General features: G+C 41.8%; 1 protein-coding gene across 1 annotated transcript in view; it reads right to left on the bottom strand.

Moving 5' to 3' along the window:
* The window catches only part of csmd3b (CUB and Sushi multiple domains 3b), a 2,134,893-nt gene that overhangs the window by 329,777 nt on the left and 1,783,363 nt on the right, over positions 1–21,753 (bottom strand). The window contains exons 29-30 of the mRNA XM_072277417.1: positions 19,343–19,530; positions 11,360–11,554 (exon numbers count right to left, since the gene is read on the bottom strand). Of these exons, the coding sequence (XP_072133518.1) occupies positions 11,360–11,554; positions 19,343–19,530 (383 nt within the window). The remainder of the gene's footprint in view (positions 1–11,359; positions 11,555–19,342; positions 19,531–21,753) is intronic.

Genomic DNA, 21,753 nt, shown 5'->3' with positions numbered 1-21,753 from the left:
AACAGATGTTATTTTACAGAAAAAGCAGAAAGTACTAGAAATACTTATCAGGAGGCGCAGGAGCCTGAAGGCACACTCAACATTTTAGGAACAGTTTCATTCCCTCTGTCATTCCCTCTAAATGGACAATGATCCCATGAACATTACCTCACGATTTTTGCACTCTTTTTGCACTATTTTGCAGTATTTACTTATTTATATAAATATTTCTTCAGTATATTTCCATAAGTTCTTATGTTCAAGTTGAATTATCATTCAAACATACAACCAAACAAAAGTGTTCTTACAGGACCAAGGTGCAAAACATACACAGCAAGAGGCATACAAACATACACACACACACACACACACACACACACACACACACACACACACACGAGGGGCGATTGATAAGTTAGTGGCCTAAGGTAGAAGGAGATGAGTTATACAGTTCTTGTTACATGCACGTGCAGTTCAACTCTTTGAGTGAAAATGCAGAAAGTTTGAAGTTAGTAACCCATCTCTTTCTAGCTTAGGCCACGAACTTATCAATCACCCTTGCTGTGGACCACTTCTGGAGGTCCAAGATGCCGACTTCTACAAAGAAGGGATCAGTATGCTCACGACAGCCGGACTAAGTGTGTAAATGTAGGAAAAATAAATGTGCTAGGTTTTCTAAAATTGACTCCTTCTACCCTAGGCCACGAACTTTTCAATCACTCTGTGTGTGTGTGTGTGTGTGTGTGTATATATATATGTGAGCCAAGTCTCCAAGTGATACATTCCACAAATTAATGGTGCAGTTCCTGGCAGTCCACAGACCAACATGCTCACGCAATCCGACTTGTCATTTCTTATTGCAACTTGGAGTACATTTTATGCATTGATTTTTACTGCAAAAAACTTCACGACATGTCAGTAATAATAAATCTGATTCTGATTCTAATTCAGTCAGTGACACCTATACAAAGTGAAACAGAGTTTATGTAACAGACGGTTGACCTTTCATCCATTCTAAAGAGAGATCGAAGACCTGAAACTTCAACCCTGCTTCTCACTCCACAAATGTCTCCTGACTAGCCAAGCTTTCAACAGTTTCTGTTTTATTTTCAGATTCTCAAAGTCGGCAGATTTCTGAGTTTACATAACTTTACATTGAATTCTACATCTTATCTGTTTTAATTGCCCAATGCCAGATTGCCCGTATTTTCATTTTTGAAAATCCAGAATTTCCATTCCCCTAGTAGACTCAATCACAAGCTGCTCTAAAAAGCCATCTCGTAGGGATTCTACAAATTACCTCTCCTGAAATTCAGTACGAACCAGATTTTCTCGACCTACCTGGCATATTGAAATCCCCATTGATTATCGCAACATTTCCCTTTTTACATCCCTTTTCTAACTCCTTTTGTAATTTGCATCCCACATCCTGCTACTGTTCGTGGGCCTGTATATAACTCCCATCAGACTTTTTACCCTTGCAGTTTCTTAACTCTATCTGCAAGGATTCTGCATCTTCCAATACTATGTCACCTCTTTCCAAGGATTTGATTTCATTTTTTTACCAATAGAGCCACACCACCCTGTTACGAGATGCTCCCAACCACATCAGGTTATGGGATTTAGACTCTCTAACTGTCTGGAGTAGGGATAGCTGGCACGGCCCCTGTAAGAGTCCAGGACGGTTCCGCTAACTGGCAATCCTGTACCGTGCACCAAGAATTGAGTATTTAAAGAGCACCTGAACGGAGCCTCAGTGCTCAATCAATAACCCCGACTAGTGATATTGTCTAGCATTGTTTATGCTCAGTTCTCAATCTAGTTTGATACCGTGTCTCGATCGTAGCCTCAGATCCTCCAACATTTGGGTCCAAGCCGTCCCCGTCAAGGAATCTCGTCACAGTGTGATTGAGTCAACATAGATCCAGCAGGGTATCAGAGTCCCTCGCTGCTGTAGCCAGCCACGTCAACAGGATTTCCAGACGGAACCTGGAGGCACACGACCTCCAGGCCGCCGTGTACCAGGACGCCAGAGCTGCTCAGGTGAGGCTGTCACTTGCTCTGTGGGGCCAGTACATCTGCTGATCCCAGAGACTTGATGGAGATGTGGATTCTTGCCGCAGCTTCCTCACTCAATGCTCGTTGATGTATGAACTCCAGCCTGACTGGATCCCTTTGGAGTGTGGAGAAGTGGCCTTCATTATCTCACTCCGGATTGGAAGAGCCCTGGCCTGGGTCACCGCGCTTTGGGAATGTAGGTCAGAGATTTGCTCTGATTTGGAGGAATTCATGGCTGCCACGAGGAAGGAGTTTCACCACCACACTGTTGACAGCTGAACCTCTGACCATCTGAGCTAGACCAACAGAGTGCATACAATCTGGTCTGTATAAGGGAAGGGGATGAGTGGAAGATTGCATTCAATACACCAACGGGACACTACGAGTACTGATCCTTCAGTCTTGTGAACGCTCCCGCAGTTTTTCAGACCTTTAGAAACAACATGCTTTGGAATATTCTCCGTAAGAATGGCTTTATCTACTTGGATGATATCATGTGCGCATGCGCCGGTCGTGCATGCAGCTGGTTACAGTTGCTCCGCAGTTTCTTACTTTTAAACTTTTTAACTTAGTTATTTGTTGTATCTTTTTTCTCACGGTAACACATTGAAGCTGCACCCTCTCTAACGTGCTGGTGGAGAGAGTTTTATTTGTTTTTTTAGAGCTGGAATTAGCTACATTCGGACACGTCTCATTAGCGTGGCAGCAGGATGGCCGCATTGTGTATTCAAGGGACCAATTGATTACGCTCATGCCCGCCGGTTTAGCGAACAGAGCCGTGGACATACCGGCTGAAATCTGGAGGAAAACACACAGAGGATGCAGAGGGGGATCAAAAAGGCGAGGGAAGAGGACCGGGTCAAGACAACAGAGGCTTATGGAGAAGAGAAGTTATAAGCCGTGTCTCCCCTCTCTCATCATGGGAAATGAGAGATCGCTGGGAAATAAAATCGACAAACTGACTGCGCTTGGCAGGAGTCAGAGAACATTTCGGGAGAGCAGTGTCATGTGCTTCACTGAGACGTGGCTGCACGAGGACATACCCGATCAAAGCGTTTCCATAGAGGGCTTCCAGACCGTTCGAGCTGACCAGAATTGCACTGAGAGTGGTAAGCGTAAAGGAGGGGGGCTGGCAGTTCTGATAAATAACAGATGGTGCATTCCTGGGCATATTACGATCAAGGAACGGGTCTGTAGCCTGGATATTGAACTTTTTGCTGTTGGACTCCGGCCATATTATTTGCCAAGGGAAATCTCGCATGCAATTGTGGTTGTTGTGTACATCCCTCCCTCTGCCAACCCGGCGTCGGCGTGCAACATCACTTACACCGTCATAGCCAGATTACAAACCCAGCACCCGAGTGCCCTCATTACCATCTCAGGTGACTTCAACCATGTTACCATGGCTAGAACACTGCCCAACTTCACGCAGTATGTGAGCTGTACAACCAGAGGGGAGAGGACTCTGGATTTGATGTACGCTAACGTTAAGGATGCATACAGCTCCTCTCCCCTCCCCCCACTGGGAAGGTCAGATCAGAACCTGGTGCATCTAAAACCCTGCTACGTGCCTCTGGTGAAGAGTAAACCTGCAACCTCGAGGACAGTGAGGAAATGATCGGAGGAGGCTTATGAGGCGCTCCAGAGTTGTTTTGAGGTGACAGACTGGCAGGCACTCTGTGAGCCACATGGAGAGGATATTGATGGGCTCACAGAGTGCATCACCGATTACATTAACTTCTGTGTGGACTGCAATGTTCCGACAAGAACTGTCCTTTGTTATTCAAATAACAAGCCATGGGTGACAAAGGACATTAAGGACATCCTGAACGCTAAAAAGAGGGCGTTTAGAGATGGAAATAGGGAGGAGCTGAGGGCAATACAGAGTGACCTGAAAGCCAGGATCAGGGAGGCTAAAGACAGGTATAGGAGGAAGCTTGAGTGGAAACTCCAGCAGAACAACATGAGAGAGGTCTGGAGGAGGATGAGGACCATCACTGGGTTCCGGCAAACTAGCAACAGAGGAGCGGAAGGCAGTGTGGACAGGGCCAATGAACCTAACCTGTTCTTTAACAGATTTGACAGTGTGGCCCCTGTCCATCCTACACATGAGCATCAGTTGTCGGCCCCCAACCAACACATATTCCACTCTCCCCTCCTACTCCTCCTCACAGTCCCCCACCTTGCTCTCATGACTATACCCCTTCCCCACACGAAACCACCATGGTGGGCTTCACAGCTCTACAGGTGAGAAGACAGCTGAAACGTCTCAACCCAAGCAAGGCTGCAGGACCGGATGGTGTCAGTACCAGGGTGCTCAAAGCCTGTGCCCCTCAGCTATGTGGAGTACTTTGCCATGTATTCAACCTGAGCCTGAGACTCCGGAGGGCTCCTGTATTGTGGAAGACGTCCTACCTCGTCCCTGTGCCAAAGACGCCGCGCCCCAGCAGCCTCAATGACTACAGACCGGTGGCATTGACCTCCCACATCATGAAGACCCTGGAGAGACTTGTTCTGGAGCTGCTCCAGCCTATGGTCAGGCCACACTTTGATCCCCTCCAGTTCGCCTACCAGTCGCGACTAGGAGTTGAGGATGCCATCGTCTACCTGCTGAACTGTGTCTACGCCCACCTGGACAAGCCAGCGAGCACTGTGAGGGTCATGTTTTTTGACTTCTCCAGTGCGTTCAACACCATCCGCCCTGCTCTGCTGGGAGAGAAGCTGACAGCGATGCAGGTGGATGCTTCCCTGGTATCATGGATTCTTGATTAGCTGACTGGCAGACCACAGTGCGTGTGCTTGCAACACTGTGTGTCCGACAGAGTGATCAGCAGCACTGGGGCTCCACAGGGGACTGTCTTGTCTCCCTTTCTCTTCACCGTTTACACATTGGATTTCAACTACTGCACAGAGTCTTGTCATCTTCAGAAGTTTTCTGATGACTCTGCCATAGTTGGATGCATCAGCAAGGGAGATGAGGCTGAGTACAGGGCTACGTTAGGAAACTTTGTCACATGGTGTGAGCAGAATTATCTGCAGCTTAATATGAAAAAGACTAAGGAGCTGGTGGTAGACCTGAGGAGGGCTAAGGCACCGGTGACCCCTGTTTCCATCCAGGGGGTCAGTGTGGACATGGTGGAGGATTACAAATACCTGGGGATATGAATTGACAATAAACTGGACTGGTCAAAGAACACTGAGGCTGTCTACAAGAAGGGGCAGAGCCGTCTCTATTTCCTGAGGAGACTGAGGTCCTTTAACATCTGCCGGACTATGCTGAGGATGTTCTACGAGTCTGTGGTGGCCAGTGTTATCATGTTTGCTGTTGTGTGCTGGGGCAGCAGGCTGAGGGTGGCAGACACCAACAGAATCAACAAACTCATTCGTAAGGCCAGTGATGTTGTGGGGATGGAACTGGACTCTCTCACGGTGGTGTCTGAAAAGAAGATGCTGTCTAAGTTGCATGCCATCTTGGTCAATGTCTCCCATCCACTGCATAATGTACTGGGTGGGCACAGGAGTACATTCAGCCAGAGACTCATTCTACCGAGATGCAGCACAGAGCGTCATAGGAAGTCATTCCTGTCTGTGGCCATCAAACTTTACAACTCCTCCCTTGGAGGATCAGACATCCTGAGCCAATAGGCTGGTCCTGGACTTATTTCATAATTTACTGGCATAATTTACATATTAATATTTAACTATTTATGGTTCTATTACTATATATTATTTATGGAGCAACTGTAATGAAAACCAATTTCCCCTGGGATTAATAAAGTATGACTATGACTATGACTATGACTATGACTATTAATCTGCTCGAAGTCCATGGAGGAGCACGTCTCTCACGTAAGGAACATTTTAAAGAGGCTTCTAGACCATGAATGTCCAAGTTGGAGAAGTCCAAGTTTCACGTGACAACCATTTCATTTTTAGGTTTCATCATCTCTAATGGCAATCTCAGGATGGACCCTACCAAGATCCAGGCGGTCAGAAACTGGCCACAACCATCCAGTGTCAAAGACCAATACCACTTTCCACATCTCTAAACTAAGACCACTCTGTACCAGTTCCTTAGCCCCGCCACCACCCAGGTTTATCAACGGGGAACGGGTCTTCACAGTGAAAAGACTTTCGGATCTGTGTACTATTAGGGTTGTTCGGCAATACATCATAGACGTGGAAGATTTTAAAGCCTAAGAGAGGTGCTGAGTGCCCGAAAAAGACATCTTGGATCCATGACTATCACCACCATCTCTCTGAGCAGCCAGGGCCATCAGGAGCTGACCACAGGGGACGGTGTCCTGTTATGAGACACTCTCAACTGCCATCTTCGAGGACTTAGACGCTCTAACTCTCCGGAGTATGGATAGCTGGCACAGTCCCTTTGAGGATTCAAGATGGTCCAGCTAATTGGCAATCATGTTTTAGGCACTAAGAATTGAGTATTTAAAGAGCACTTGAACTTAGTGCTCAATCATAACCCCTACTAATGATATCATCCAGCGTTGTTTTGTGCTCTGTTCTTAGAAACATAGAAATCTACTGTACATTACAGGCCCTTCAGCCCACAGAGTTGTACCTACCATGTAACCTACTCTAGAAGCTGCCTGGAATTTCTCTACCACATAGCCCTCGATTTCTGTAAGCTCTGTGATCTGAGTCTCTTAAAAGACCCTACAGTATAAGCCTCCACAACCTTCGCTGGCAGTACATTCTGTGCACCCATCACACTCTGTGTGAAAGACTTACCTCTGACATCCTCCTTGTACCTACTTCCAAGCTTTAAAACCATGCCCCCTCGTGTTAGCCATTTCAACCCTAGGAAAAAGCCTCTGATTATCCACACAATCAATGCTTATCATCATCTTATACACCTCTGTCAGGCCATCTCTCATCCTCTGTCGCTCCAAGGAGAAAAGGCCAAGTTCACTCAACCTATTCTCATAAAGCATGCTCTCAATCCAGACAACATCCTTGTAAATCTCCTCTGCACCCTCTACAGTATCCACACCCTTCCTGTAGCGAGGTGACCAGAACTGAACCCAGTACTCCAAGTGGGAGCTAGTTTGATACCATTTCTCAGTCCTTGTTTCAGGTACTCCAGCATTTGGGTTCAAACCATCTACATCAAGGACTCTCGTCACACACCTCCTCTGTCTACCTGCCTGTTCTTTCAATACAAGGTGTATCCTTGGATGTTAAGCTCTCGACTATGATCTTCTTTCAACCACCAGCATACCTACCAATCTCTCACTGCGCCACAAGGTCATCTGTCTTATATTATACACTGCATGCATTGAAACATAGCACCGTCGGTCCTGTATTCAACACCCTTTATGATTCTAGCCCCCTGTTATACTTTAACTCATCCAACTGACTGCTATTTTGCCAATCATCTACCTGTCCTTCCTCACAGTCTCACAACACACTACATCTCCTCGTATACTAGCCCTATCACTGATGTTCTCATCTCTATGCCAGATTAGTTTAAACCGTCCCCAACAGCTCTAGCAAACCTGCCACAAAGATACTGATCCCACTCGGGTTCAGGTGTAACCCATCCTTTTTTGTAGAGACCATACCATTACCCAGAAGTGACCCCAGTGATCCAGAAATCTGAAACCCTGCCCCCTGCACCAATTCTTCAGCCAACTATTCATCTGCCAGATCATCCTATTATTAGCTTCATATTTACCACCAGCTGGAAGCTGACATGTAGACATATGCTATTAGAAATTGGATCATATGTAAGACACTGGCAAAACAAGTGATTGATTTCAATTCCACTTTCTCACAGAAGTAACCATGGTTGAATGAAGGATGCATGAGTTGTTTACCTTTTAATTTGTATATCCACCAAGGTCCTGGAAAATATTGCATTCTATTCACATAATTTGCATGATAACAAAGCTTAAAGTATTTTTACTTTGTTAACTGTAATTTTCAAAAAGTATGTTGTTGTTGGCAGAATCACAGATGGTGTACAGAAGCGAAATAGATCAGCTTGTTGAGTGGTGTTGTAACAGCAAGCTTGCACTCAACATCAGCAACACCAAAGAGGCGACTGCAGACTTCAGGGAGGAGAAGGCGGGAGAACATGAAGAGTTAGTGGAGGAAATGGTGAGCATTTTCAAATTCCTTGGCATCAAAACCTCAGGGGATCTATCCTAGGGGGTAAAACAATTGAAGCAATCACAGCGAAGGCACACCAGCGACTGTACTTCATTAGGAGGCTGAGGAGGTTTAGTATATCATCAAACTCTAGCAAATTTCTACAGATCTACCGTGGAGAGCATCCTGACTGGTTACATCTCTGCCTGGTACAGAGGTGCCAATCCAAAGGATTACAAGAGGCTTCAGAGGGTTGTGGACTTAGCTAGTTTCTGTATAGGCACAAGTTTCCCCGTCGTCAAAGACATCTTCAAAAGGCAGTGCCTCAAGAAGGCAGTATCCATCATGAAAGATTCTCACCATCAGGGACATGCCCTCTTCTCATTACTACCATGAAGAAGGAGGTACAGGAGACTGAAGACCCACACTCAATATTTTAGGAACAATTTCTTCCCCTCTGCACTCAGATTTCTGAACAGTCTATGACTTTATGTAGACTACTTCGCTATTCCTCTTTTGCAGTACTTTTTTTTATTTAAGTAACAGTAATTATTTTTATGTATTGCACTGTACCGCTGCTGCCAAACAACAAATTTCATGATTTATGTCAGTTATGTGAAGTGTGAAATTTAAAATATACAATAAGAAGGAAATCCTATTTTTATCTTTCTTGAGTATGACAATAACCTAATTGGATATCCGTAAGTATGGGGATACACCAAAGTAAAAGATTCTCCACCTACAATTAAGTAGGATATCCCAACGCCACCCCCTGTGTTGTACATTATAGATAACGGGCCGAGCTGCAACTTGTCATGTCTACATGTCAACTCACCATCAATCTCCCAATTCAACACTCAACACTGCAGGGCAATCAGCTGATAGTTGCCATTTCATTGATTTTGCTGAGTTAAGGATAACCCCTTCTCACCTTTCACCCTCAGCCTATGACCTCTTGTTTTAGTCTCATCCAACCTCAGTGGAAAAGGCCCGCACTCCTCCCAATTTTTAATACCGCAATAAGATCTCCATATTCTTTTAAGCACCATATAATTCTACATATTTCTACAAGACCTCTGAATTATTTTCACATTCAGTACATCTAAATTGGCAGCTTTTTGTTTTCTCCCCAAGATTAAATAAATGATGCCAACGCAGATGGTACCCTCAAAAACTCAGGGCTGCCTCCATTTTTCCATCACACTGGAAGCAGAATTTATGATAAGAATTAAGCCGTGAAGCCAGTAAAAAAAACATTATTTCCCTTGTATGCACCATAAATATCCCAGAAATGGCCTTTGTTGTGTTTCACTCAGGAATAAAATGTTCTTCAGTGACATAATGCTAAATAAAAACAGAACTACGCAATTGAATTTCAAGGCGTTCATAATTGTCAGGTTACAACAAGTTGTCTATACTCACAGTTCAGCTTAAAGCTTGAAACATCAGGAAATTTAGATCTGCGTTTGTTTCACTTTGACTACCCTATTTAACACAGTTAACAATTTGACTTTTACTGCTGACAGCCTAAAATTTAATTGTACCATTTGGAAAAAAGGATTGCTTAAGATATTCACTTGGGTAACCTTCCTTAAATTATTCTTGCATTTCCTTGTGGTTATATTTGATGATTTGAATAACCAGTGGACTTACAATAGGACAAATTTATTTATTTATTTATTTGGCTACAGCACAGAATAGGCCCTTCTGGCTCTTTGAGCCGCAGTGCCCAGCAACCTCTGATTTAACCCTAGCTTAACCTACCAACCAGCACATCATTGAACCATGGGAGAAAACCGACACGGTCATGAGGAGAACGTACAAACTCCTTACAGGCAGCAGTAGGAATTGAACCCAGATCTCCTGTACTATAAGGCATTGTACAAACGACTACATTACTGTACACCTTGCTTACACCCAAACTATTTCAATGGAAGACACTATTAGGTTGGCCACAGAAATGTAAAATCTCTGCATAATCCCTTGCAGCTTCACATAATCTTCACATTGTTTTTAAGCTTTCATTTATATAATCCCATCATATTTCCAACAGGACATTCTATTATTTTTCAGGAATAAGATTCTTTTGTGAGAAAATACACAATTTGCTTATTGAGAGCTTTTTTATTTATTTTGATTTATTGTGAATCGGTGCGAAGTAGGCTTTTTCGGTTCATCAAGCCGGCCACCCAGCAACTCCCGATTTAACCCTAGCCTAATCACGGGACAATTTACAATGACCAATTAACCGACCAACTGGTGCAGGTTTGGACTGCGGGAGGAAACCGGAGCACCTGGTGGAAACCCACGTGTTCATGTGGTGAACATACAAACCCCCTACAGACAGTGGTAGGTATTGAACCCAGGTCACCTGTGCTGTGAAGCGTTGTGTCACAGATATGAATGCCTTGAAATTCAACTGCATGATTCTGTTTTTATTCAACATTATGACACTTTCTGGCAGTCCGCACACTCAATATTTCAGTAAGTCAAAAGCAGCCACTCTGTCCTCCCACAAAAAACTCAAGATCTCTTCAAAGTACAAAGTTCCGTGCCTTCATCGATCCCAAAGTGCATTCAAATTTGGATTAGCCGAAGTGCATGTTAATCAAAGAGCTGTCAGTCCGATTGATTCTTCCCACTATTCAGGTTAGAGCGGAATAACCTTGGAATGAATAAATATGAGTTTCTTGTGGCTAGGTCTCAGCCAAGGTATTTGAAGTTAAGTCTGGCTAAGTCCAGTGCACATGGCAACCTTGATGTTTATTGCTTTATTGTAATGCATAGTATATTAATTTGTTACTTCTGCATTGTCATTAGGGTTGGAAAATCAAAATAAGTAATTTTCAAACTTAAACCAAAGAACACTTAGGAAACATTTGTTGGTTTATTTGCCTTTACAGAGGGTGGCTATTTAAAGTGTCAGACTATATATGAAGAAAGGCAATCCTTCATGATTTTATTCAGAAGATTACGGTACAAATAACTCAGAGCATGAATAGCACAATTCCTGATCACCGGTAGACCATCTGAAAAGTTTGGAATGAGCTCAATTCCTTTGTGTCAATTTTGAATATCGTAATCATATATAATTCTGTTTTGATGTTGAATGCAAAATGTTCCATTTTATTTTGAACAGAAGTGCATTTCATTTTTGGCTTTAAGTGCAACACATTCAACACTAAAAGCTCAATCAAATCAATCTTACCGTGACAGCTGGGCAAAGCCCTATTCCACCCAGGTCTTCCGTCATCTCCCATAATGCATGTAAGTGTCGAATAACCTTGGAGCACGTAGCCTGCATTGCAATAGTATGTAACAGTCGATCCTAGTTTAAAGTCACTTCCCAGTCTGGTACTGTTCATGACATTCCCGGGATCAAAGCACGATTCCCGAAGCTTTGCTGAATGAACAAAAACAAGGAAAAGCTCAAAAAAATCTGTAACACATTTGCTTTTTGAGGGCAATTTTTTTTGCCATTTCTCTATTATTCTTTAATAAAATTTACATACCTAGAATTAGAATTCTTGGTAATAAAGAGCAAGTACTTTCTCAGAAGAAAGTAAGTGTCTCAGTTTACCGCACAGTTAGAGTGCCAAATGTCCACCATGCAAACTGAATTCTTATCAAGCTGCATTCAGAAAATAAAACTCACTAAGAGCGAGAGTGGAACTAGTGGTCATGGGTTTAGGGTGAAAAGTGAAATGTTTAAGGGGAATTTCTTTACTCAGAGGATGGAGAGAGTGTGGAATGAGCTGCCAGCTGAAAATGGTGGAAACAGATTCAGGTTCAGCACTTTAGAGAAATTTGGATAGGTATGTGGATGGGAGGGGTGTGATGGGCTATGGTCCGGGTGCAGATTGATGAGTCTAGGCAGCATAATAGTTTGGTATGGACTAGATGGGCCAAAAGACTTGTTCTTGTGCTGTAGTACTCTATGACGCTATGGAGAAGGTCGTTCAGCACAGAACTGGTGAATGGTCATTGACTTGAAATGTTAGCTCTGATTTTCTCTTCACAAATACTCAGTGACCTGCTGAGGACTTAGTGTGGGGCTTTACTTGTGGGAACTAAACAAAGAATCTGGAGTTATTGTGACTGATGCACTGAAAGTAAATGTAAGGTTCTTGGACTAGAGGGCACAGCCTCGGAACAGAAGGACATCCCTTTAGAACAGAGATGAGGAGGAATTTCTTTAATCAGAGGGTGGCGAATCTGTTGAATTTAGTGCCACAGCTGGCTGTGGAGGTCACGTTATTGGGTATATTTAAAGAGGGGTTGCCATGGACTTGATTAGTAAGTGTGTCAAAGGTGATGGGGAAAAAACAGGAGAATGCGGTTGAGAAGGATAATAAATCAGCCATAATGGATGGCAGAGCAAACTCAGTTGGCTTAACTCTGTTACTAGGTCTTATGGACTTATGGAAAACATTAACAGAAGGTAGAGTGAATGGATTCCATTAGCAATGGACCATAGAGTTATTTTCTTTTCTGCGATGGACTAGATATACAATAACATGAGAAATTTTTGCTTTGAATTTTTGGCCACAGTTTAAGAATAAGGAGTAGACAATTTAGAACGGAGTTGAGAAAAAACTTTTTCACACAGAGGGTTGTGGTTCTGTGAAATGCTGTGCCTCAGAAGGCAGTGGAGGCCAATTCTCTGGATTCTTTCAGAGAAGAATTAGATAGAGCTCTTAAAGACAGCAGAGTGAAGGGATATTGGGAGAAGGCAGGAAAAGGATACTGATTGTGGATGATCAGCCATGATCATAGTGAATGGTGGTGTTGGCTTGAAGGGCTGAATGGCCTACTCCTGCACCTATTGTCTATTGTCTATTGAATTGGAAAGAGAAAGACAATAGATAAATATATCTGTAGCCATCATAGAAAAAAAAGAGACCAATCAGAAGACAGTGAAACTAATGCTCACATATGCAAAGGTTTTAATTAATTTAACTGATTAATTTGGCTTCGTAGTTTTCCATTAAAGGAATAGAACTTTGTATATGTGATATTATTTCAGCTAGAACACAGAACATAGAATAGTACAGCACATTACAGGCCCTTCAGCCCACAATGTTGTGCCGACCCTCAAACCCTGCCTCCCATATAAGCCCCTACCTTAGATTCCTCCATATACCTGTCTAGTAGTCTCTTAAACTTCACTAGTGTATCTGCCTCCACCACTGACTCAGGCAGTGCATTCCACGCACCAACCACTCTCTGAGTAAAAAACCTTCCTCTAATATCCCCCTTGAACTTCCCACCCCTTACCTTAAAGCCATGTCCTCTTGTATTGAGCAGTGATGCCCTGGGGAAGAGGTGCTGGCTATCCACTCTATCTATTCCTCTTATTATCTTGTACGCCTCTATCATGTCTCCTCTCATCCTCCTTCTCTCCAAAGAGTAAAGCCCTAGGTCCCTTAATCTCTGATCATAATGCATACTTTCTAATCCAGGCAGCATCTTGGTAAATCTCCTCTGTACCCTTTCCAATGCTTCCACATCCTTCCTATAGTGAGGTGACCAGAACTGGACAAGTTCTGGACAAGGTAACAAGGTAACAGTGAAAAAGGCTAAATCAAAACTGGTAATTTGGTTTGATATTTCTTGTAATTAATGATGTGTCTACAGGCTTTCCTCAGTAACCATATGGAAGCTTATGGCTCGTCACAGGCTTGTATAAATGTAGAAGTCCTACAACATAACACAGTTAGTGTCACTCCAACTGTGTCCTAATGCTACATTCCCTGTGGCCAACAGCAGAACATGAATATCGTAGCCTAGTGTTCTGGCTTCTCCAACTGGTTGTGATAGGGCTTTCTATTTACAGAGGATGAGACCCTGATCTGGTCAGATTCTTGTCAGTCTGGCTGGAGCTGGCCATAATGATGATGTCTAAGTCAGTCAGGTGCTCAACAAAGGAGTGAAGGTTGCAGGTAAATGAGCATCATTTATGGGGAGAAAGTTACTCCAAGGAAAGTCTAGGACAATTTAACTGAGCAACCTTGGCTGTTCCAACAGTTGAAAGGGGTAAGGACTAAATGTTAAGCAGAATACTCGTTGTTTGCTAATTAGTTACTGAATATGCAAGATGCAAATCAGAACTGTGAGGTTAGACAACAAGCTGAGTAATAACACACTGGCAATATTAACCAAACTACAGACAAATATAAGCACAGCAAAAGAACAATTTATGTAATCTCTCTGTGGTCATTGTTGGAACTGAAATGAGATAAGTGGAACCATGCAGAAGACATATAGAACAATTTAGACTCCTGCTATCCAATGGGACTGATGAAGTGGGAATTAAAGCCCGTGTACTACACCCAGTAGAAGAAAAATAATTATGGGTCTGAATAAAAACAATTAGGAAAGCAACTAAATTGTCGTTAATGTACAAATGGCTCGTCATATGAAGAGTGCCTGATGGCTCTGGGCCTGCATTCACTGGAATTCAGAAGAATGAGGGGTGACCTAATTGAAATCTATCATACGGTGAAAGGCCTTGATAGAGTGGATGTGGAGAGGATGTTTCCTATGGTGGGAGAGTCTAAGACCAGAGGACACAGGTTCGGAATACAGGACCGAACTTTTAGAACAAAGCTGAGGACGAATTTCTTTAGCTGGAGAGTGGTGATTCTGTGGAACTCTTTGCTACAGGCAGCCGTGGAGGCCAAATCTTTATGTATATTTAAGACAGAGGTTGATAGATTCTTGACTGGTCAGGGCATGAAAGGATATGAGGAGAAGGCAAGAGATTAGAACTGGGAAGAAAATTGGATCAGCCATGATGAGATGGCAGAGCAGACTCGATGGGCCAAATGGCCTAATTCCACACCTATGTCTTATGTTGCATATATCATTAATATCTATGCCACCAGGTTCAGGAACTGTTCTTATCCTTCAAACATTAGACTCTGTGACCAGCATGGATATCATTACTTGTCTGAACACTGAACTGATTCTACAAACTACGGACTCACTTTCAAGAACTCTGCAACTCATGTTCTCAGTGTTATTTATTTATTATTATTTTGTGTGTTTTTTTTTGGCAGATGTACACTTTATCTTCTTTTACACAGCGGTTGTTTGTCCACCCGTTTGTACATAGAACAAAGAACATAGAAATCTACAGCATATTACAGGCCCTTTGGCTCACAATGTTGTGCCAACTAATTCTAGGAAACTGTCCTAGCGCAGTTTGCATGTGGTGTTTCATTTATTCTGTTTTGTTTCTTTTTACATACTGTGAATGCCTACAAGAAAATGAATCCTAGGGTAGTATATAGCGACATGCATGCACCTTGATTATACATTTAACTTGAATATTAAAACTTTGCTAACCCTTCAATGTGGTTAAATTTTATGTGCCTCCCCTGTACAGAACCAATGAAGTAAATCACAACTGCTATAATAAATGTTGCGATTTTCTTGGGTTGGTTGACACATTCACCTGATTCTGGCAGGAGTTTGATAAGTGTATTCAAATTGGGTTGATGTCACTGTGCTGAAATTCCAATGCAATTTTAACTTCCCAAACAGGTGGGCCTCGCATTCAATAAAATGTAGAGCATAACTAAGAAAGGCAAAATATCTATCTTTCTATATATTTATTTATTAGCGATTTAGGATGTTTACAGGCCCTTCAGGCTCAAAGAGCCTGCTCTGCTCAATTACACCCGTGTCCTTGGAATGAGGGAGGAAACCAGAACACACGGAGGAAGCTCACATGGTCATGGGTAGAATGCATACACTCCTTACAGACAGCAGTGGGAATTGAAGCCAGGTTGCTAGCGCTGTGAAGACTAACTCTAACTACTACGCTAGTGTACCACACCATATATCAAGAATAAATCAAGAGCTTTTTTTTAATGAAGCCTGCAGTATATAGGATTTTTGATCTTCATAAATCCAGAGAGTGGGCAGATAAGCAGCTAGTAGGATTTTACCGAGGTATTACAATTAAAAAGAACTTCTAAAATATGGGCGGATAAACCACTTAATTCTCAACTACAAGTTAAAATTCTCCGTGTGATGCATGTAATCTTGTAAATCTGCAGGACAATTTTAGCTCTGAAATTGCCTCACTGTCATCTAATACCAAAGGGTTAGCTTTTAGGAATTATTTTTTGTATAATTGAAAGGATTATAGACCTCCTGTATAGAGTTATCCAACCGCAAAACTGGAAAATTGATGCCTTTCTTATTCAAAGTTGGCATGAAGACAGCACATTTAAGAATTAAATTTTCTTATTTTCTCTCATGAAGGCATTGATTCTTGATTGAATATGGATCTACGGCTGCCAGCTGCTCCGTGCTTCTCATCCATCTGAGCTTGACAGCAAACGTTGCCAAGCTATCTGAATGCAAAACACTTAGGCAAGTCCAAATTCATAACTTTACTTGAAATCGGTACAGATTACTGTCTACTCTGGTTAATGATCATGAGTAGACCATTGTCAACGTTGTTCCCCCTATTTAGTTTAATTAATATCTTCGGCACCAGTTGTAACATCATTACAACTGTAAAGTCAGTACCGATCGAAACTCAAATTCCTGATCTGTGAAAATTAGTCATCTTGTGGAATGAAACTTACAGGCTTTGCTATATTGTCTACCAGATGACCAACAGGAGAAGAAGTATTAGCATTTATACATTATCTTTTGCTACACCATTGTACATTATCTTTTTATATAACATCCCAATCTGCTTTATAATTCTTCAGACTGAATATTGGGGGAAGGAAGATTTGAAAATGTTAGCCTCCATGTTTGTAAAAATATCTTTGTATTGATAAGACTGCCAGAAATACCCACTGCTGCCTGTGAGGAGTTTATATGTTCTCTCCGTGACCATGTAGGCTTCCTCCGGGTGCTCTGGTTTCCTCCCACAGTCCAAAGATATACCAGTTGGTCATTGTAAATTGTCCTGTGATTAGACTAGGGTTAAATTGGGGGTTGTCAGGCAACGCAGCTCGAAGGGCTGGAAGGGCCTATTTTGCACCGCATATGAATGAATGAATGAATGAATGAATAAATAAATAAATAAATAGAAGAATAAGTGAATAGATACATCTGGCCGGTTTAAGTAAGTAAAAGTTTAACATTCAAAGTAACTTCAAAGTAAATTTATTTTCAAAATGTGCATACACCATATACTACTCCGAGATTCATTTTCTTGCAGGCATTCATTGGAGAAGAAATACAACACAATCAATGAAAAGCTACTTAGAAGGTCTTACAAAGAATGAATGTGCAAAAGACAAACTGTGCAAATACAAAAAAAAACAATAACAATATTAAATAAGTTGAAAATTAATAACACTGGGAATATGAACTTGAAGGTGAGACCACAGGTTGTGGAATCAGTTCAGTGATGAGGTGAGTGAAGTTATCTGGTCTGGTTCAGGAACCTGACGTTTGAGAGGTAATAACTCCTGAACCTCATGGTGTGGGACCTAAGACTCCTGTACTTCCCACTTGATCATAAGAGTGAGAAGAGTGGGATGATGGCTGTTCCTCAAAGTGGATGCTGCTCAATGGTGTAGATGTGATGGTGCAGAGATCTTTATTCAAGAAGAAAAGAAACAGAATTTGGCCTTCAAGAAAAAGAAGAAATTCCATTAAATTATATTGTTTGAAATTAAAAGTTGCAATGCAGTGAACAAAACAGTATGCATAAATTGCAGTGAAATTATTGATATGATGATTTGCTTTAGGTTATGATTTTGGAATAAATATTTGCCAGGGTATTGGGGATGAGTCACTATTCTTCAAATTAATGCTGATGAATTATGTATGCCCATTTAATAGAACTGATAAGAATTTCTTTGGTATCTCATTTTGACATGGTTAAAAATTCCTGACATCTTCCTTAAACTTTACTCCACTGTCACCCAACGATGCAAAAGGTAATTATGAGGCTTCAGTTAAGATCAAGCTGATCCGAACTGAGATCCTTTCATTGTATATGGTCAAATAGTACATGGATCAAATGAACTTTTCCATTTTTAGCACTTATGTTGATAAACAAATTGTTCTGCGCTATAGATAAAAATGAAATTCAGCTTCTCAGTTCTTAGTAAAATACTTCTCCTCAATGAAACTTAAACTATATTTATCTACCCAGATCTTTGGTTTTGTCATTTTGGTGATGCTTCATTTGTTCTTTTTATGTTCTTCCATGACATTCCTGACTTAAAAACAACATGCACTCAGTGATCACTTTACTATATACTTCCTGTACTGAATCAAGTGGCCACAGAGTGTCTGTTCAAGTTCTTGTACTGCTGTAGCCCATCCACGTCAAGATTCAACATGTATTGGGTTCAGAGATGCTCTTCTGCACACCACTGTTATAACACGTGGTTATTTCGGGTCACGGTGATGCTAGCAATCCTTGATAATATTTTGAAAACAAATGTACTTTGAACTTTGAGTTTCTATCACCTTCCTGTTAGCTTGAACCAGTCTGGCCATTCTCTTCTGAACTTCCTCATTAACAAGGTATTTTTGCACACAGAACCATCACTCACTGGTTGTTTTGTTGTTTTTCGCACCATTCTCTGTAAGCTCTAGGGACTGTTGTACATGAAAATGCCAGGATATGAGCAGGTTCTTGAGGTACTCAAACCACCCCATCTGGCACCAACAACAATTCCACAATCAAAGTCACATTTCTTCCCCATTCAAATGGTTGATCTGAACAACAACAGAACTTCTTGGCAATATCTGCTTTTAAGCACTGACTTGTTGCAAATGATTAGCTGATTAGATAATTGCATTAACAAGCAGGTGTACAGCTGTACCTAATGAAGAGGACACGGGGTGTATTTTTTATCATGGATTTCCTTCCTTTTCTGCTGAGAAAAGAATGTTTCTTTTGTTATTGGTTAAAACATATCTAAATCTGCCAAGATGTATTTCTGGCAGCCTATCAATAAAAAAATCTTTTTACAAAAATGGAGGCCAACATTTTCAAATCATTCTTTTCCATTATGAAACTATTTCAATGCTTCAGGCTGAAAAATTGCCAGCAATAAGAATGAAGCACTTAAAACTGCAGCAGAAAAAGGGATTTCCATACAATATTACAATATGGATTAGACTGTACATACATTTCAAACATATCACCACAAATTCAAAAAAGATTTTAAAGCAGAAAGTCAAAAATGACCACACTAACCTTTATATTCAATGTGAAATCCAGAAAAGCTAACAGAACCATCACTCCGAAATGCTAAGTGCATGCTATTTGAACTACTTTCGATCCGTTCAGGTAGCTTATTATCAAGGAAGCTTCCAATCAGAGGGCTGTTGCTGTCTGGACCATCATACAGGTAAAGGAAGTCATAGTTGGGCTCCATGGTAAAACTGCAAAGTAGAAAGCACATGTGCTCAAGAAACAACATTTCCTTGCGTTGCATTTTTACTCTTAAAGCAGAATTTTTCCACTAGATTACATCACCCACTTCACCCATTTTCAGAAGTGCACCAATTTGTTTACATATCAGAATCAGGTTTAATATCACCAGCATGTGTTGTGAAATTTGTTAACTTTGCAGCAGCGGTACAATGCGATACATGATAATAGAGAGGGAAAAAACCTGTGAATTACAGTACATACATAGGTATTAAATACTTAAAGTAAATAAGTAGTGTTAAACAGAATAAAAAATGTAGTGAGGTAGTGTTCAAGGGTTCAATGTCCATTCAGAAATTGGATGGCAGAGGGGAACAAGATGTTCCTGTATCACTGAGCGTGTGCCTTCAGGTTTCTGCACCTCCTTCCTGATGGTAGCGATGAGAAGAGACCACATCCTGAGTAATGGTGGGCGCCGTAATTTTGAGACACGAGTCCTTTGAGATGTCCTGGATACTACTTAGGCTAGTGCCCATGATGGAGCTGACTAATTGTACAACTCCCTGCGGTTTACTTCGATCCTGTGCAGTAGTCTCCCAACCATAACAGATGGTGGTACAGCCAGCACATTTTCCACCAGAGTAAGCAGGTGAACCATATGCTTACTGTATCTTCACATTCGTAACAGTATCAAGTTCAGCTTCTGCTTTAGCACAACTGCTGCCAGAAATCTAGGTTCATTGATTATGACTATTCCAAAATGTTTTTTTGCACAGTTTGTTGTCTTTTGTACATTGGTTGTTGACCATCCTGTTGGGTTGTGGTTGTTTATTGATTCTATTCTGCTCCTTGTATATACTGTGGACGCCTGCAAGAAAATAAAGCTGATGATGCCTGGATTGGAGAGTGTGCCTTCCGAGAATAAGTTGAGTAAACTTGGCTTTTTCTCCTTGGAGGGTGAGAGGTGACCTGACAGAGGTGTATAAGATGATGAGAGGCATTGATTGTGTGGATAGCCAGAGGCTTTTTCCCAGGGCTGAAATGGCTCACACGAGGGGGTATAGTTTTAAGGTGCTGGGAAGTAGGTACAGGGGGGATGTCTGAGGTAAGTTTTTCACACAGAGTGTGGTAGGTGTCTGGAATGCACTGCCGCCGATGGTGGTGGAGGTAGATACGATAGGGTCTTGTAAGAGACTCTTAGCTAGGTACATGGAGCTTAGAAAAGTAGAGGGCTGTGCAGTAGGGAAATTCTAGGCAGTTTCTAGAGTAGGTGACATGGTCAGCACAACACTGTGGGCTGAAGGACCTGTAATGTGTTGTAGATTTTAATGTTCTGTGTTCTATGTTCTCCAGTGTATACTGTATATAGTGCCATATATATACTCAGATCATAAATTTACTTTGAACTTGGTCTTGCAGGCACTGAGTGCAAATCTCTTATACGACTCTAGCCCTGGTGCTTTACACATTCCCCACTCTCTACACACAGCAATTGACAATTGCCCCTCAATTATCAATAGTGTAGATTCTTCAGTACCCTCTCTGAAATCAATCTTTTCATTCTTCACCCTCCAGATCCTCCACAAAATCCTTCTTTATTCCATTCTGTTCTATAAAATCATAGTCATCACTCATTTTGTGGCATGGAGAATTTGGTTCAAAAGTCTAACTTGCCGGCTCGTTGAGAAGGGAATATTTTGGGTTATCTCACTTCTTAGCTTATGGTCAACTGTTTCATGGTTTACAGGACTTAAAGGTGCTTTTTAAATGTAATCATGGTTTCTTACCCCACCCTCTTTCAGGTGGTGAGCTCAAGCTGCTCAAAAGACCTTAAGACACAGGAGCAGAATTGGGCCATTCAGCTTATCGAATCTGCTCCCCCATTAAGTCACATCTGCTTTGTTATCCACCTCAACACCATTCTTCTGCCTTCTCCATGTAACCTTTGATGCCCTTACTAATCAAGAACCTATCAACCTCCACTTTTAATACACAAAAATGACTTGGCTTCCATAGCTCTCTGTGGCAATGAATTAACTTGAATTTATGTTGCTTCATGACACAGAACTGTTAATCTTGTTCATCATGACTCCACCTTTCTTAATTTATTCAGCTCAATTAAATCTCCCTTAACTTTCTGTACTCTGAATCTAACAATCATAGTTAGTTATTGAGCGTTATGCCATTAATATTTAGGGTGCAATGAAGGTCCTGGGCCATATAACTGCCACACA

This window comes from Mobula birostris, chromosome 1 (assembly GCF_030028105.1).
Source record: "Mobula birostris isolate sMobBir1 chromosome 1, sMobBir1.hap1, whole genome shotgun sequence".
In the NCBI taxonomy this organism is placed as follows: domain Eukaryota; kingdom Metazoa; phylum Chordata; class Chondrichthyes; order Myliobatiformes; family Myliobatidae; genus Mobula; species Mobula birostris.
Note: the sequence above shows the minus strand (reverse complement) of the source record. Positions and strands in the feature narration are given on the sequence as shown.